Source organism: Acanthochromis polyacanthus, chromosome 11 (genome assembly GCF_021347895.1).
Source record: "Acanthochromis polyacanthus isolate Apoly-LR-REF ecotype Palm Island chromosome 11, KAUST_Apoly_ChrSc, whole genome shotgun sequence".
NCBI lineage: Eukaryota > Metazoa > Chordata > Actinopteri > Pomacentridae > Acanthochromis > Acanthochromis polyacanthus.
This window is the reverse complement of record NC_067123.1, coordinates 28472411-28490857: the sequence shown is the minus strand read 5'-3', so window position 1 is coordinate 28490857 and position 18447 is coordinate 28472411. Positions and strand designations below refer to the sequence as shown.

At 39.7% G+C, this 18447-nt stretch overlaps 1 protein-coding gene across 1 annotated transcript in view; it reads right to left on the bottom strand.

Annotated features, from left to right (window-relative positions):
- calcr (calcitonin receptor) overlaps positions 1-18447 on the bottom strand; it is a 74925-nt gene that overhangs the window by 26533 nt on the left and 29945 nt on the right. Inside the window, exons 2-14 of the mRNA XM_022214113.2 lie at positions 15546-15613; positions 12217-12367; positions 11829-11936; positions 8917-9002; positions 8691-8832; positions 8454-8564; positions 8239-8351; positions 6414-6486; positions 5034-5144; positions 4787-4899; positions 4284-4449; positions 4073-4183; positions 3874-3986 (exon numbers count right to left, since the gene is read on the bottom strand). Coding sequence (XP_022069805.2) covers positions 3874-3986; positions 4073-4183; positions 4284-4449; positions 4787-4899; positions 5034-5144; positions 6414-6486; positions 8239-8351; positions 8454-8564; positions 8691-8832; positions 8917-9002; positions 11829-11936; positions 12217-12367; positions 15546-15590 — 1443 coding nt within the window. The 5' untranslated portion in view covers positions 15591-15613. The remainder of the gene's footprint in view (positions 1-3873; positions 3987-4072; positions 4184-4283; positions 4450-4786; positions 4900-5033; positions 5145-6413; positions 6487-8238; positions 8352-8453; positions 8565-8690; positions 8833-8916; positions 9003-11828; positions 11937-12216; positions 12368-15545; positions 15614-18447) is intronic.

The following is an 18447-nucleotide window of genomic DNA, read 5'->3' as shown; positions in this document are numbered from 1 at the left end:
AGGCCTGTGGCCTTGATTATATGGCCCGGAAACCCCCCCCCCCCAGCTTTAAGCTGCATCAATATGGAAGAAGTGACCAGAGAATATGCAAGGATTCTGGATGCTGTCAGAATTTGCTCGAAGTGGAAGAAGAATCGGTATAAAATTGTGACTTGACCAGTCTCGGTAGCGAATTGAGGGTCGGAAGGCAAAGCATCCTGAGATTTTTCTGGTTTGTGTATATAGTGCAGGGAGATTGGCAAGGACTTAGGCATGTATCTAGTTTGAAGTACATGATGGGCATGGATTACTCACTTGGTTGTTTCAGCTTTGTTTGAGTGAATAGACTGGGTGATCTTCGGAGATGGAGGAAAGTTGAGACAAGATGCACAGTTCAAATTATGATGTGGATTAAATTTATCTTGTCAGTTAATGATGCAATGGACTGTGTGTCGCAGGAACAAAGGAGAGTCAACGGACCATAGAGGTTGAGGGGATAGAGGTTAGGAAGTAGGACGCTGAAATGTATTGACTTCGGAGAACAGATGTCCGGTGGAAGATGACCACGATTAATCAATTATGCTGCAGAGCTACTGTGGGAATTTTGAGTCCCAGATGGAGGTGACCAATAAGAGGTGGAGCTGGAACTGGATAATGTAGCTACATTGAAGGAAAGGAGGAACAGAATCTATTACAGGGGAGAGAAGGGAGGCAGTGGTTTTGTTGCAGTAGCTGGGAAGTGTTTGACGTGGAGGAGGAATAGGCTGGAAACTGACCGCCATGCGAGTTGTTGCACAAAAGACATGACTGTGGGAGAGTAGCTTCAACTTTTGTTTACAAAGACAATGAGCATGAGGTTTTCAGAGTGGATGAGGATGGAGTTTTACTTGACCATTCGTGGCTCTATGAGAGGGTAGCTATTATGATGGGTAGATTTTGAATACTTCTGAAGATGACTGGAGAGGTTTTTAAAGAACCTGTGAAAACTCAGGATTTTTACGGCATGGAGATCATCGTTGACCAAGAAACCCCCAAAACCAGCAGAAGGAGCATGACTGAAGAGCTGACTTGCTTGGGTATCTTGTTCCTCAGTGACAAAATAATGGAGCATGAAATGGACAGGCAGCTGGTGCAGCATCAGCAGTTGTACGGAACCATCATGATGAGGATCGAGCTGAGCTGGAAGACGTTTCAAAGTTTTTGATTTACCGGTCAATCTGCATTTCAAACCTAACCTATGATGAGGAGCTCTACATGGTGACGGAATGAAATTGTGGGTAGAAGAGGTCAAAATGAGTTTCCTCCGTAGGTGGGCTGAGATAGGGCAAGGAGCTCACCACCTGGCCAACTAGTAGGTTAAGACAGAACACCTTGTTTTCCTTTAGGTCAACACCTTGTGGCAAGAGCATGAGAGTGGTCATCCTTGGGTACACGGTCGTGTTGTCTGTAGGAGAAGACTGTTGCAGTTTGTCCTGTGTTGAAAGCTCCAGGAGTTTGTCAGACATTGAAGTAGTTTGACTTTGCTGTTAGTGAGGTGGCAGATCAAGACTTTCTCTTAAGCTGCCTGAACACAAACGCTGATCTAATTGGAGATTTCATGTGGAGGGACATCGCTAGGAGAACCGTCAGGGACGTGGAAATGTGAGGAGTGGTTCTGGGTGCACTGAGAGAGTGATTCAGCTACTCTGGAGACTTGCTTGCTTCAGGCATCAGTGTTGTCTTTTGTTTTTTTTAAAACTGGCAGAGCTACAGGTAGTCACACTTTGGCACACAGTTTAGGAGTCTGCCTGATGCTGGATTATTGTGGTTTATCACATGATCTAAGCTCTGGGGGTTTGAAAGAAGTTGGAATAGTTTAACTTCGTTTTCAGTGCGGTGGCAGGTAAAGTTTTCCTCTTTGCTTTCTGAAAACCTGTGTTGGTCCGGTCAGAGATTTCATGTAGAGGGATGTCATCTGTCAGGAGTGGGGGAGCGTGACAATCGTTTCTGGATGACGGCTTCTCTGGACGATTGCCTGGTTCAGACATCAATACTGGAGTGAGTGGAAGCTAAGGAGAGAGTACTTATGTTTTGGTCTTCCCTGAGAAAAGCCTCTCTTGCTGTAGCTGGGATCGGATGAGGAGTTTCTGATGTGCGAGAATGGAGAGAAGAGTTCTGATTGGGGTTGTCTCTTTGGGATGGACGACACAGTTAATGGCATTTCGGAGTGACGCCGATCCCCTCGTCTCTGGGACCTCGTTGTGGATTAAGCTGATCTGAAGCTGGGCTGAACGTTTCCTTCTGGAGGGCCGACGGGATGAGCAGTTCATGGTAAGGCAGAGTTTTCTAAAACTTTCAGATGTTCAGCGTGGCTCAGCAATGCCATGTGTTGCTCCGTGCACGAGAAGCAAGAACGAATAAGTGGGAATCAGTTGTGAGTATAGACATGACAGGAAGGGGAGTGACTGATGTGTGGTCCTGCTCCTGAACGTCAGCTAAAGATTTTATCTCCATTATGTGAAAAAGCAAATAACAAATTTAATGGACCAAATGCACTCTGTATCTTGTAGAAAAAGAAACCTTGTAAATTTTTTTGTAACTTCAGTTATACTGTATATTTATACCTGTGAGCATCATTATCGGTATCAAATTTTACTTATTTTTTCAAATAGAAGAAATGCAGAACCATTATGATAATCAGGCAGATTTTAATGTAACAGTGTCTGTATTAACTGAATTTACTAAAAAAAATGTTTCAATGTGGAAAAGAAGTAAAAATAGTCATCCACTGAAATACAAAACTGCTTTTTTCCCCCCAAACAATTTTAAGCTAATTTATTAGAAAATATCCGACCACAGTCTGTTTCACAAAGTAGATAAAATGCTATGTTAGAATAAGACCCAGAGGTAAAACATATTGTCAATGCTTTTTACAGTAAAGGGCAAATAAGCTGACCTGTAGGAATAAAATCATACCACAAGTATTTTAAGGAATGCATAATTCCTTGAGCACATACTGAGCTATAGGTTTTGTAAGCAACTGTCTGATAAATGATATGATGAAACAAAAGAGATTATTTTGACACCAGAAAAGGCAAAAGATTAATAAATGAGTGGAATGAAAATAATGATAAACTGCTTTTGGTGGTAATAGAATGAGATAATGAAAACTCAAGCAATCCATTCCTTAAAAGCACAAGAGTACATTGCTATTTATGAATGTTAGTGTGAAGCTTGCTTGTTAAAGAATGAATAAGAGGTACAACTAATATCTGGACATTTGGAATACATTTAACTTGTAGTCCAAGTTTTGTGTTTCTGATGTCTCCTTTAGCAAATTCTGAATGAGCTCTGTAGTATTCTGGTCCTGTGTTGATGTAGGAAATGCTGTTAGCAGCTTGGTGCTGCAGCCTGGTGCTGTTAGAGATAAGAAGATTATAAATATGTGATGATGTCTACACAGAGCTGTTCATAGAGAGACTCCTCCTGGCTGTGTGGTCTGAGGGATTTGAATAGTTTGATGGTTTTGTTCCAATAAATGCAAAGTCTGTTTGACCAGAGAAACAAAACCTGCTTTACTGGGCCTTCTTTGCCATAAGATGTAGTTATTTTAATAAAATGTAAATTATAACTCTGTGCAGGTAATCAGTAACTTTTTACCAAACGTACATTGTTAAGCTTTCTTTTCTTTCATCAAACGGCTATGTGCCATGAAATGTTACTTTATATCAGTGTGGGAGAGCAGTGCATCTTGGCAATCTTTAAAGGTAACCTAATCTCAACCGCACACAATTTCCACTTTTCACATTTACTCCCATCTGCCCCCAGCACAAAAGATGCAATTATGCTGACCCATCACACTGTGGCCACCATGCAGCAGTTTTATGATGGATACTTTATCTTAAAGAAAATTACCTTCAGCTTTGCCTGAGTGTTTTCATTGCAGAGTGTGTAGTTGGACCAAGTCCTGTTGGTGTCTGGGTGGCGAAACCACTGCCCATCCTCTCCACAGTACTTAGTCGCCTTTTCTGAAAAGAAATAATCGTGGAATAAATCTATTTCTTCAAAACAGCAGACCTTTAATAGAGCAACACTCCTGAGTTTCATCGTTTACCTGTGGGATCGAAGTCATCGAAATAGTTTGGGCAGTTTTGGGAGGTGTAAGTTCCAGCCGGAGTGTCGTCCCAACACAGCCAGCCGTCCCAGTTACGACTGCAGTGCAAACCTCAAGAAACCGACAAAAACAACAAGTAGAGCTGAACATTGAGACAGGAGAAGCACAACAACAGGGAACCACAATGAGTCCCATGAGATATTCTCTTTACCTGATTTGTTATAAGGTGGATCTCGGTTCATTTTCTCGAAGCATTTGTACTGGCTGTCAAGGATTTTTTTCCTCACTACTTCCTTCTCCTCTCGGTTAACCAGCGGACTGACAGTCGCCTCGTTGGTGGACTCGACCTCGGCATCCCTGGAAAACTGGGCGGCTGCCTTCATGTCATTCACAGACACACACACAGACACACACACACACAGACAGACACACAGCCATGATCAACCAGACTAAACCATGACTCAGGAGGGTTCAAGTGTTGCATAACATTGTCACAAGGAGAAATCAGTCATGCTTTCCACAATAACAGCATCCTAACAGATGAGTTTTGTTGTAATTTGCTGCTTTATTGAGGTAGTCACTGCTTAAATTAAGGCCTGCTGACAGAGCTCTGACATTCAATGATGGATATTATTGTTGGGGGGACAGTAGAATTGTTCAGCCTTTTTGACACTAAACTGCCTGCTCCATGATGAAGAATAAATAACACATTACCTTCAACCTTTCCTTAGTGTTGAAAGCGCAGAGTGTATAGTTGGTCCACGTCATGTTGCTCTCTGGATGGCGAAACCATTGCCCATCCTCTCCACAGTACTTAGTTGCCTTTTCTGAAATTACACAATAAATATATCCACATTGTACAATGTAAAACTCTTGCATAGTTAATTTTATGAGAATACATTTAGCAGAAAATTAAAAGAGGTTAAAAGGATATTAGCAGGTCTTACTACAATCATATTACCAGTGGAGTCGAGGTCAGAAGGAGAATCAGGGCAGTTCTGAGAAACCAAGTTCCCCGCTGGAGTCTCGTCCCAACACAGCCAGCCATCCCAGTTGCGGCTGCAGCGCAGTTCTGTAACACCAACAAAGCCGCAAAAACATGACAACATAACATACACAGGTCACGTTTACAGTGAAATCACATCACAACCTCATACCAGTGGTGGAAGAAGTACTCAGATGTTGTACTTAAGCAAAAGTATCAATATACTGTAAAAAATATTGTTAGGTATCAATTCAAGTAAATGTACAAAAGTCTTAGCAGCAGAATATGCCTAAAGTACCCATAGTGAAAGTATTTATTCTGTGCATTGGCCCCAAGTTCAGAATAATGAATATTATAATATTGGATTATAATTATTAGTGCATGAACTTTATTGTTGCAGCTGGTAAAGGTGAAACTTATTTTAATGACTTTTACTCTTTGGTAGTGTGTTGTAAAGTTTTACTCAACCCTCTGAACCTCGAGCAGTTTCTGGGTGGTTTTGTTCCTGACACATCTGTCACTGATTGTGGGCTAATTCTTCACAACAATATAAAGTCCTGCACCTCTACGGATACAGCACAACCATGTGTAGAAGCAGAGAGAAGTGAAAAATGAGGTTTCTGCATACTTTCTTATAAGGTCCTAAATCATAAGTATAAACAAAAGTTGTATTTTTTTAGATTGTTTCAAAAAAATTAAATAAGCCTGGAATCAACATGTACAACATTTTCAAAGTCCCCCAGAGATGTTACTAATACCAAAAAAGGTTACTCTATGTGTTATAGATATGTTGCTATTGTGTTCATACTGGTCTACTACTGCTCTGTGTAAACACAACCTGCTGTTCAGCCCAGTTTAGATAAAAGCTCCATGAATTTATGTCACTGTTGGTGATAGCTGAGTATTAATGGCTTCATGATCGTGCTGAGAAACATGAGAAGCATCTGGTTAACATCAATTTTAAATTTTTGGCAATTCATTAAAAAAAAAAAAGACATGCCTTTCAAACCCGCTGTGAGTTCTGAAGTTCATGGGTTTAATGTATAAAGCATCAGTGTGATCTTTCCTGCAATAATAAATCATTTATTTGTTGATTAGGTTTTGTATCATTAATCTGAATATGCAAAGGACCTATTTATTGAAGTTATCAAAGAAATGGAGTGAAGGAAAAGGAACAATATTTTCCTCTGAATTGTGCGTAGAACAGAACTACAAAATGGAAATAGTCAAGTAAAGTACAAAATTGAAAACTTGAGTCAAAGTAATGGGTTACTTTATAACACAGTCAGATACAATAAAAGCATTTGTTGGCATACAACATTACACAATGAGTTTTGGAGGACAGAATCCGTTTACCTCCTTTGTTTAAAGGTGGGTCTTTGTTTATTTTCAGGAGACATTTGTATTCATTCTCAAGCATCTTTGGCTTCTGTGGAGAAAAGAGAAGTTTTAACATTACAACATACGGTACAGACAAACTATTGATTAACCAGATGTGTAGCTTAACAAATGCCACCTTTACCTGCACAAGAAATATACATAAAAACTGTTCGGTACATTCATACAACACCAAAAATAATGTTTTTTGCCCAAGAGCAAGAAATAATGAAAAACTTAACAGTTTGCATCAATCTTTTTGAGTTAGGACAATTTTAAAATCAAATTACAGTCAACCAACAAACTATATTGTTCCTTGTTCCTCTACAATGAAAGTTTTTTTTTTTTAATTCTTCTGAAGTCTTCCAAAGTTTAAACTTCTAGAGAATTAAAAATTAGGGCTGGACCCGAATATCCGAATATTCGTTCGCTACGGCGGTATCCGGATATTAATTTTGGTATCCAAATATTCGCCACCCCCCTCCCCCACCCGTCGGACATTACCGGGCTGAAGGAATATGCGGCGCTACTGTCTTCCCTCCGCCTTCGGTCCACATCGGCTCATCTCGTGGTGTGATCACAAACATATACACATATGTCTATGTGATCACCCCCTCCTCCCCCCAGACAAAAATATTCGGAGCTTGTCTCTGCCCTGCGCCTTTGGCTCATCCCGCCGTGTTCTTCGGCTCATCTCGGCTCCTCCATTCGTGTTTGTAAACACCACCTGAATGGCCGTGTGGCTGCCGACTCTGACGTCACGCTTCACTTTGTTGCATAAACACATGCTGAAGACCTCCACTGTTTGGACCCGGTAGACCAGACGAACGGCCGTCTCTGGTTTCTGGCCTCCGAATATTCGGGCCCTATTAAAGGGGAACTTCGGTTTCTTTCAACCTGGGGTCTGTTTTCATATGTCATTTCATACATGTGAGTGATGGAGAAATGAATTTGACATAGCTCCAGTATTTAGCCAGGCAGGCAGCTTTGCAGCTCAGCTAGCAGCTCAGCTAGGGAAAAGTATGGGGCAATTTGCCCCCCGTGTCAAAGTCCGCCCCAACGTGCTTTTTGCGATAGCTCGCGTGATTTCGGAACGAGATTTGCTTTCTAGCGTCCTGAGATTTGGATATAGACCACAACAAATAGCGATCGCCAGGTAATGTGGAGGTTTTCGTTCACTTCTCATCTCTAGTATGTTGTGGGACACTCAAGACTATCCGAGTGGGTCAGTGTGGGGGAAAAAAAAGCACGTTGGGGCGGACTTTGACGCGGGGGGGCCAGTTGCCCCATACTTTTCGCTAGCTGAGCTGCTAGCTGAGCTGCTAAGCTGCCTGCCTGGCTAAATACAGGAGCTATGTCAAATTCATTTCTCCATCACTCACATGTATGAAATGACAAATGAAAACAGACCCCAGGCTGAAAAAAACCGAAGTTCCCCTTTAATAGGGCCCGAATATTCGGAGGCCAGAAACCATTATTCAGGCCAGCCCTATTAAAAATACAATGAAAATTATCCAGTTATTTTTAAGGAGAGGAGGGGATTTTAAATTCTAAACTCAACATGAAGAAAACTAAGTTTTAAAACCAAATTTATTCAGTTACTTCAACTTGAATTTTGCTTTAAATCAGCTTATGAAGGCATTGGAATTTTAAATTACATATTATTAATTTGTGTTTTGTCAACCCAACCATCAAAATAATGTTTGCAACTTAAAAGGTCTGAATCAATAAATCAAATTTTTCAAAATATTGCTTTTAATTAAGTCTTAGCAATAGGTCCCTTAAAATTTTCAGTGCACATTACATTCAGCCTCATCTCATGGGTGGTTGCACAGAGCGTATAGTTGGTCCAAATCTTGTTGCTCCCCGGATGGTGAAACCATTGGCCATCTGCTCTGCAATATTTAGTCGCCTTTTCTGTAAAGAATAATTGTGATAAAGTCCACTTCCTTTAAATAAAGTAAAAATATTAACTGCTGAGAAGGAAACGAGACATCAGGAGAGCAGAGCAGTGCTCACCTGTGGAGTCAAAGTCGACAAAATAATCGGGACAGTTCTGGGAGGCGTATGTTTCTGCTGGAGTGTCATCCCAGCACAGCCAGCCATCCCAGGTACGACTGCAGTACAAACCTGCAACACAAAAAAAACAAAAACCTCTTGTTTTCAAGTTTCAAAGTCAATCATGTAGGAAACATATTGATATAAAAACGCCAACCGATTGAAAGACAAATGGAGTTGCATGATGCATTTCAGTACCAGACTTATTATAAGGTGGATCAGTCTTCATTTTCTCAAGGCATTTCTTCTCATTTTCAAGGATATTTTGTTCTGTGCTGACCCTCATGGCCTCTGTGGTGTGCTCTCCTGCAGCATCTCTTAACAAATCAGGGATTTCCTTCTGAAAACAACAATGAAAGATTAACTTAATTGTGTAGCTAGAAGCCAATATAAGCTTTGCTTTGTTCAGCCAATGAACACACACCTCTGATTTGTCCTTTAAAGCTGGTTTACAGGTGGAGCCAATCTGGACCCAGTTACCTGATATGTCACAATATTTGGTCACTTTTTCTGTAGAAAAAAAACACACACACACACACACTGGCAGGTTGACAACAGCATAATCCATCAACAACTTTCCTGAGAGATTCATATACGGTATTAAATTACTTCCAGGCATGGATTGCTGCTTCTGTTTATTTAGTGGAGAGTTCAGGAGCAAATTGTTGTATTCTTTGGCTTTGTCTTTCAGCAGTAGTATGTTGGCATAATCCAAACACATAAATCGGACCCTGAATCTTGGCATTTCCAAACAACAGCGATTAATTTTACTTGGCACAAGACATTAAAAGTAATGTCAAACTGAAATTTCCACCTTCGTTTTTTTTTTCCCCCCTTGTCTGGCAAATTCTCAAATGTCAGGCTTAAAACCACATGTACTGGAGGAGCCACGACTGGGCTAAGAATGAGATCACATCATTCCCGACAACAACAGCAGTAGGCCGACTGCTTAGTCCTCGCCGACAGCTCATCAACCGTTCAACAGCCACCTCCAGCTGTACGTCTCCCCAGAGGCCTCATAGCAGCAGCAGCTTTTAAAGCAGCCATAGGGGGACTTTTAGCGTCGCAGACATTTTGGGAAGATCCTTTATGAGCCATCTCTAACAAAAACACCTTCTCTGTTCCCCATCCATCTCTGACTCCAGCTTCCCTGCATTTTTTTCCTGAATCCTCTTTTTGCTTCTCTTTCCCCCTCCACATACTCCTTATTCATCTGTCCTCTCCCTCACCTCCCCTCTTCATCATATTGCATCTCCTAAATCAGACATGACTTGACTCTGGATTTCTTCAACTAGACATTGCTGAGAGTTGCATTACTCACAATGTAAAAACTGCACATACTGTGGAAAATAGTTATGCAGCAATCCAAAAATGAAGTGTCCTTACATAATCAAAGCCCACGGTCAATTTCAATGCTAATGAATGTCTGTTTTCATTTTCTCTGGCTGATGTGATAGCAAGAGAAAATCATTTAGCTTTTATTCAGTGTATGAATCTTTGCGTACTTGCCCATGTTACAGGTATGATGTTTACCATGTTCACAGTCTATACTAATACTAACCCCAAATTACAGCCGAGTCTTTAGTTTTGCACGCGTTTTGTAAGTAAGTGTGCACCTTGAAATACTGATTGCTGTAACTGAAAAGTCAAAGCCAACGCAGTTCATACAGAGGCAGAAATGAATATCTCAACCAAATTTTACCGCAATTACTCCAGTAATTTTTAAGACATTTCACTATAGACCACAATTGTTAACCTTGTGACACTGAAAGAAAAGTGAAGGAATCGCCAAACTTAAGTTACATCTTTAAGGAAATTTGATGCGTTGAAGAAATTTCACTCCAAGTCCTTCGAAGTTTGCTGAAGTGGGGTGTTTATCAGTATTCTGAAATATGTGTAAGCTGACCCAGGATATTTGCAGAGCACAGTGTATAGGGATGTCAGAGGGTAGGGAGAGGGCTATATGGAAAGACCAAGGTGAATAGTGGTTAATTTGTGTGGTGCCTGTCAATCCAGTAGATATATAGAAATTTCATTGGATTGGAAGGGAAAGTTTTGACATGTGCTGAATTAAGCCATAAAGATTCATGCTATGGGTTCACCCTGTCTCCCAAAATCTGCAATCCTTTACAAAAGAACTGCATTCTCGATCATTCTAGGAAATAAACATGTTTTCTCCCAGAAAGGTAACAGTATGATCGAGTAGGAAACTTTTCCACAGACACAAAGTCTGCATTAGGAGGTTGGAGACTTTCACCAAGGAGAACAAAGGTTTATGTCCTGTGTTAAACCAAAGCTCACATGCCTCAATTCAAGGTGTTAAGCGTGGTAAAACTATCAGTGGAGAGCGATCAAGACTGCACTGTAAGTATCTGATAAGTGGCATTACGGACCCCCTCTCTGTCTGGCTGTTAATTATAGATTAAGTGAAATGGACCCGTCTTACTCTCTTGCTCCGTAGCTAACACTGTGCTTTCAGTACTGTCTGCTCTGCTCTATGACCTTTGACAGTGCAGCCAAGGTGGAAGCAGTTTTATCTGTGTTGTTTATATCTCAGGTTATAATGGAGGCATTTCCTGTCCTCTGCAAGCTTTCTCGATATCTCTTAACACTCCTGCATCTTCCCCAAGGTGTTAAGTGCAAAACAATATGTCAGTGTAGATTCTCAGTCATCCAGGTCAATCCTGCCTGAGCCCTATCAGGTACTTATGATGCAGTCCTGAAACTGCTTCGCAGACGGTCTCACCAACATTAACACCTCAGGTCATCTTTGACCTGATATTTTCACAGCCATTCACTCCTGGAGGCATGCGAGTCTAACATGCCATTAGTCATGGGATTTAAGGGTTACAGTATATATATCTGGGGCTGACTGATGGGGATCAGACAGTTAGAACTGAGGAAGTCTGTTGGATTAGAGGTGAAGTGTCTTTAAGAACCAAAAAGAGCTGAAGTATTTCGGATTAGCCAGTTACCATGAAGCCTGAATGAAAAAGCTGATGATAATCACTTAATGCAAGTTCAGTCTGTGCTATTTATTTCCTTTTTAAAGTGAGGAGACTCATGATATTAAAAGAATTCTGTTCTAATCTGTAATATCGTATAATAGTTGCTACTATTTACGTGTCCCTTTAATTACAAGCTGCTAAAAGACTCAGAGTACAGACTAAGAAAACCATTTTCCTTTAACTTTCTCCATCATACATATGTTTACATCATTTCCATGTGTTGCCAGCTGATTTAAGAGTTATGCAGAAAACCCTCTCAGGTTCCTACAAGTCTTAGTTCAGTTAGTTTATCACTGTAGCCTGATGAGAAAAGTTAAAGCTTCCTTACCAGCTGATTCCAGGTCGGACTGATCTGGACAGTTCTGTGTTACAGATGTCCCAGCTGGTGCCTCCTCCCAGCACAACAAATCATCCCACATATGAGCACAGAACACACCTCAAGACAGGAAAAATGAAAATGTGAAGGATTATACATTCTTCATCTGCAGACATGTCAGTGTATGTCAGATTGAAATAATCTGGCTACCCTCAGCCTCTACTCAAAAATCTATGTAAAGTCAGTTGTGCTTGAACCTCAGCTGACAAACCTACAATTATCTTTAACAAGAGCGTCAGCAGTTTCCTTATCCTGCTTACAGCCTCACTACATCTTTGATGCTCTCACAGAGGTAATCGATTTGGACTTAAGAAGCCTGGAAATCATTTGGGCCTCTCACCGGTTCTGTTTTCTTGTTGATCTTTCTTGGACAGCTCAAGACATTTGTATTGACCCTGGCTCATCGCCTGCTCGCTCTGTCCCTCTGTAATGCCCTGTCCGGGGCTGAACGATGGGTTTGAAATTGGCTCAGTGCCTGCTGCTGCCCTGCACTGTGGAGACAACATGACGTTAGAGATGAGAGAAGGGACAAAAACATGATCCACAACGAGTTGTAAATGCAAGTGTAACAGAGAATTGTTACGGTGTGTGTATTGTGGGTGGTGCTCTGGTCTGACTCTGATAACAGTCAAAAAATAGGTGGAAATATCTTGGATTGTGATCTTAGCTGAAATGACAGTTTTATCATGCTTAGATAACCACATGCATCCTTCATTGTGATAAAAATTTCAAAGAAACATGCATGGAAACTTTTTGAAACATCTTCAAAGCTCATCTGATGAAGCTTTCACTCTCAATTCATTTAACTCATCAAAGTGGGAACTCACAAAAGAAGTTAAGCAGCTGATTTTTTCCAATTGAATCCTATCGCTGCTCTATTGTTTGTATTTGGAGGTACCATTAAAACGATGAGGCCTGCTGTGTGAAATGCTGATTTTGATAATGCTGCTCACTGAAGGATAAAGAGACCATTTCGCTCTGACTTCTTTCTTTTTTGGGGGGCTGAAAATTAAGCCTCTCAGAGTGCCAGGCTCATGCACTTGCATTTTCTGAAGTATCTGAGGAATTTTAATGCATTTCCAGGGAAGTTCGGTCCACAGGCCTTATCACAACTGAGATGCTCGCCCACATTCCCCCTGAATGTTTGCAGGGAAATTCTCGTTAGTTCAAAATATCATTCTTACCTGCCTAATAAAAACAAGTAAAAGAAAAACACTTTAAAAAGTCATTTCTGTAAGAACGCTGATGTCCCATGTAGCAGTTTAGCAGCCGTACATATGATGTCACTCCAAGCATTGAAGTAAATGACGTCATACATACGACCACCAGGCCACCACCAATATCAACAGCTGAGCTGAATGAGAGAAAAAAAAAAAAAAAAAAAAATCTAGTTTTCACCAAAAACTCACATCATCCCCACCTCATCTGTCACAGTTCTTTAATTTTTCTGAATAAACAAGATAATTTTAAAAGCAAAGCACAGAAACTTAAGACAGATCAGCAGAGATTCAGTATATCATGCATGCAATCTGTAGAAATGCCTCATTGTCCAGCGTGATGCTGCAAAGCAAAGGAGAGTGAAACAGTAAACTTATTAATTCCACAGTGACACTGAAAACTAGTAAACCAAATGTTTTTGTTTTCTTTTCATATTGTCCAATGACTCATGACAACAAAAACTTTCTAAAGTTCTTTTAGCCAGTTGGTTAATGAGCTTCAGGAAATTTAGAGCCATGTGTTATAAATACATCTTATTATAAAGGCTTTCATTAAATCAACTGCAGCAATTTGTTAGGAGAACTATCAGGACTGACATCACTTTAAAGTTTGATGTGCTTAATTGTAATACCTTCAGCAGGCAAATTATGACAGAACACAATGCCACAATGCGTCACCCCTACATGATTCATAGAAGACATCACGTTTGTGTTATGATCTTTGACTGATGATTACAGCGGCCCCATTAAGCTAATTGATGCCATTTCTCAGTCACATTGTGATTATGACTCAACCCTCCAAGCTGCAATGAAATCAGATCATGAGTTTAAGAAGAAGCTCAGATCGAGAGTCGAGGTCTTTAAGATCTTTATGCTGTAGACCACTAACGAGATGCAAACAATGTGAAACTTAATACTTTATGCTTATGTTTGTGTGGATATTTGTCATATACGTGTAACGATTTGAATGTACCATAGTGTGACTGCTGTGACCAGTATGAAGTGTGAATTATAAATGCCAGTCAGACCCTACATGGATTAGGAAGAGACTTTTATACAAAAACAAGTTCTTCTTTCCTTATGCCTGTTAACAATTACAAATAACACATGGTTCATACGTTTCATCAGAGTAATTATATTGTATTGCACAAATTCCTTGCTTTTTTGAAATAAATGGCAATGTTTTGTGTATAGTTTGAGAGTGGAAAGAGACAGGAAATGTGGGGAGAAGAGTGAGTTAAGGACATTCAGCAAATGGCCATTGGTCGGACTCGAGCCCACGACCGCTGCGTTGGGGACTTTAGAACCTATTCATGGGTCGCCCGCTCAACCAGTTGAGCTACAGGTGCGCCCATTTAACAAAGTTGAAATCTAATTTGTTTTGACACTTTATGCGAGTCTAATTTGTTCTGCTAGGGTACACATTTCTACTCCATTTACTCTTTTTTCCTGCAGACGGGTGACAAAATGAAGGAAAAACCAACACAAGGTGTCTCAGCAAAGTGTTGGACCACCATGTCCTGCCAGAACAGCTTCAGTGTTTCTTGGCATCGATTCTCCAAGTCCCTGGAACTCTACTGGAGGGATGAAACATCATTTTTCTAAAATATATTCCCTCATTTGGTGTTTTAATGATGGTGGTAGAGAGCAGTGTCTAACATGTTGGTCCATTGTCTGACAGGTGTTCAAATGGGTTTGTATCTGGTGACGACAAAGACTGTAAACTGTCATTCACATCATTTTCATACTCAAAGCATTCAGTGAGCCCTCCTCATTGAAGACACCACTTCTATCAAGATGTTTTATCAGAGGCTATTGTACTGATTTGGAGTGATTTTCCCTCTAAGGGGTCAAGTGGAAGCAAATCATGGCAGCAAAATTCCCCCCACAGCATCACACAATCATCAGATCCTCACTTTAGTTTGCTAATAGTCTGTACATTTATAAATCTAATCGTTTTGCTTTGCATTTGCGTCCCTTGTTCTCTATAGTTGCAGGGATGTTATGCTGTGGATATGTGTAGTGACTTGTAATAAAGTGCCAAAAATGTGAGCATCTACAACTGCAGTGATATAGAACAGAATTCCATTTACATTTTGTATTTAGAGCTCAGCTTACACCGAGATGATGAATTGTGATCATCTGCATAAAAGTGCAAGAACACAGTGAGAAGGTGGCACAAAGAAACAAAACAGTCATGGTCCAATTATCTTTTAACAAACAAGCCGAGCTAATTGCAAATTATAATTTGCACGAGTGAAAATTAATCATGGGATTTGGAGATTTTCACTGATTAAAGAAAACCACGAGATATTACAAGTTAGTTTAATGAAAACTGATTCCCATGTACAGCATACATAACAGGGGGGAAAAAAAAAAAAAAAAGAAACGAGCCCTTCAGACATTCAAGCTTAAAGTGCATCCATCAGTGAATAGAAAAGCGAAAGCTTACCACCAGTAGAAACCAAAAGATCCAAAAGGAGTCGGCTAACCTCATATCTTCCTCTCACAGGCAAATCTCTAGAGAGAAGAGAACAACAAGGTAAACCTATCAGAAAAAATAAATTCTTTGTCTACCATGAAAGTGAATGAGTAAACAAACATTTGGTTGTTTCAAATCAGGATTACGGCTTCTCAGGAGAAAACAGCCACAGCAATCATTCATCTGAAATGCAAAACACTGCAGCAGAAGCCCTGCGGTTTGTGACATTTCACACTCCTCTTCTTTGTGTGTGTCAGAGATAGTGAGACCGTGTCCTCATTAATATGTGAAACAATAGCATGAAACAGAAATGTTACATTATGTGAGCAAAAGGATGAAGAAAAACAGACTAAAATAGTTGACCGTCATGAATCATCTTGCGCTGAGCCTGAACTCCTGCAGGAGAAGATCTGCCAGGTTAGTAACTGAGTAGATGCGAGATCAGAATTCATTTCAGCTCTCTTTGCTTTGGCTTGCAGAGTCCTTGTTGGAAACCGATCACTCCGCACTTTGAACAGTTGGGACGACCTACTGGTTGTCCTCCACACCTCACAGCAGCCCAGGAGGCAGCTGATAGACATGCATGAGCAAGACCTATAAGTCGCTGTGAAAGGTTAGCAGGATTAATGGTGTTTGTTTTGGCCTCAGAGATGCACTGATGGTAGGCTACTTAGCTGTAGATGACAAATAAACTCATCTGGCAAGAATTTTACAGAGGGAGTGATGATCTTTGACAAGGAATCCCTTGAAGTTCATTCAACTTTCTCATTGCTTTTTCAGGCTTTCCTGAAATACAAACTGTTCAGGTAGATACCATGTTAGATATAATATCCTAAGATGTCCTAACTCTGGAATAAAAGCATTTCTAAAATGTCACTACAAGGCCCAAATACAGAATGAAACATCTGCTTATGGCACAGTTGAGATAAAAATAAAAGTCTATTGACTGAAAATGTATCCGCAGCTACACTGTAAAAACAAAATTCTGTCTATTGAGAATAAATATGTAAAAATCTGGCAGCAAGGGTGCTAGTAAAAAAAAAATTATCAAAGAAGTGGTGAAATACAGTATAAATAATGGCCAATATCTGTTAAATAATATTTTATTAAATACTGTAAGTTCACGGTCAATGGTTGGAAAAGCCATGAGCAAAAATACAAATTTTGATGAGACATTCTATCAGTTTTCATGTGTTGTTTTTAACAGGTAACATGCATACTAATACTTTATGTCTTTGGTTTTGCTAGTTGTCATTAACAAAACTGGAAAAATCTATAAAATTATAAATTGATCAAAAAATACAGCTAACAATTGTCCAAAACAATCTTTTAAAGCAAAATATGACAAGGATTACATTTTTCTAGTTCCCAAATTATGAAGGTTTGATTAAATGTTTTGCGTAGTTTACAGCTGGTAAATTTTAAACAATGTGCTGAAGTTTTATAGACCAATGATATACAATCATTGGCCTACAAAACTTATAGACCAATAGTGTACTATATATATTTACAATTCAGAATAAATTTTGCTGATGAGCACAAAATTTCCACACTGCAAATCTAGTTCGAGCTTCTCAAAAAACAAACAAAAAAAATTGTTCCTAATAAATTTGAAATTGGTGGTTATGTTTCAAGGACACAAAATGTTGAAAAAGTTTGTTGATAACTATTATTTTGTCCAGAGCCGAAGTTGGTGACTTCAAATATCTTGTTAGACTGTGAATCTTTGGTATTTTTTCCTCAGAAAATGACTAACAGGAACCCAAATATTAAAATGGCCATTAATTTTATTGTTAAGATTGAGCGACTGACTATAAATCTTTTTAGTCCAAATCTTAACTCTGCTTTTGCAGTACAGTACACTACAATATAATTGACATCTTTCTGGATCGAGCATGCTGAAAAGCTCCGTGAAGGTCACAGCGACAAACCGCTTTACACCTCTGCTTTGAAAAGAAGCAGCAGAAGAATACAAAGAAGCACACAAAAACACCAATCAAGGGCAACGGGATGAGAGAAGACTGGCGAGGGAAAAGTATGGATCCCAAAGTTGCGCCGAGGAAGAGAAGATCTATAAAAAGAATCATGATGTCAGCGCAGAGGATCCACATCAGTCAATTATCAGCTAATCGGGTCTGGGCGCTCATGATCATGTGAATTTGTCTAAAAGTGGATTAACTGGGATACTCTCTGATGTTACAGTCAAATAACAGCACAGATGCACCAGAACAATCAAAATTACAGACTAGAAAACATCATTTCAAAGATATTGACAGTGACTGACTATCGGGTCGTTTCACTGCAATGATGCAAATATGTGACTGAAAAAATGTTCTCAGCAAAAAAATCCTAAAAAATGACTGAAAAGAATATTCTCTGAAACATGTGCTTGCTGTCTTGCAAAATGTCACATGAAAGGAAATTCAATACCATTTTCATGCAAAATACAAATTTAGCAGCACTCGCTCTTTAGCCTGGTCCTTTCAAAGTCTTAACTTCACTGTGAACATCAGATTTATAATACAGATAATAAAGTATTACAACATTTTAACATTTAATAAACTTGATATGTAATACAGATATCTGTAAGTCAGTTCTTCCTGGTCAAAAGGAACATTTCAGACATCCACAGTTGTCATTTCAGTTCTCCACACCATCACTCTTTACAGGACAAATCATTTCTTAATCATTACAGACATTTCCTATTGTGGATATCTGCAGCTAGATTATGACTAGTATTAATTCCAAATCCACAGTCATACTTTTTATTCAAAATATCTTCAATTTCAAAATATTCGCATTGTCCCCTTTAGATATCAGTTTGAGGTTGAAGATTTCCCAAGAGGTAATTCTGCTTAGTCAAGATGTTAGA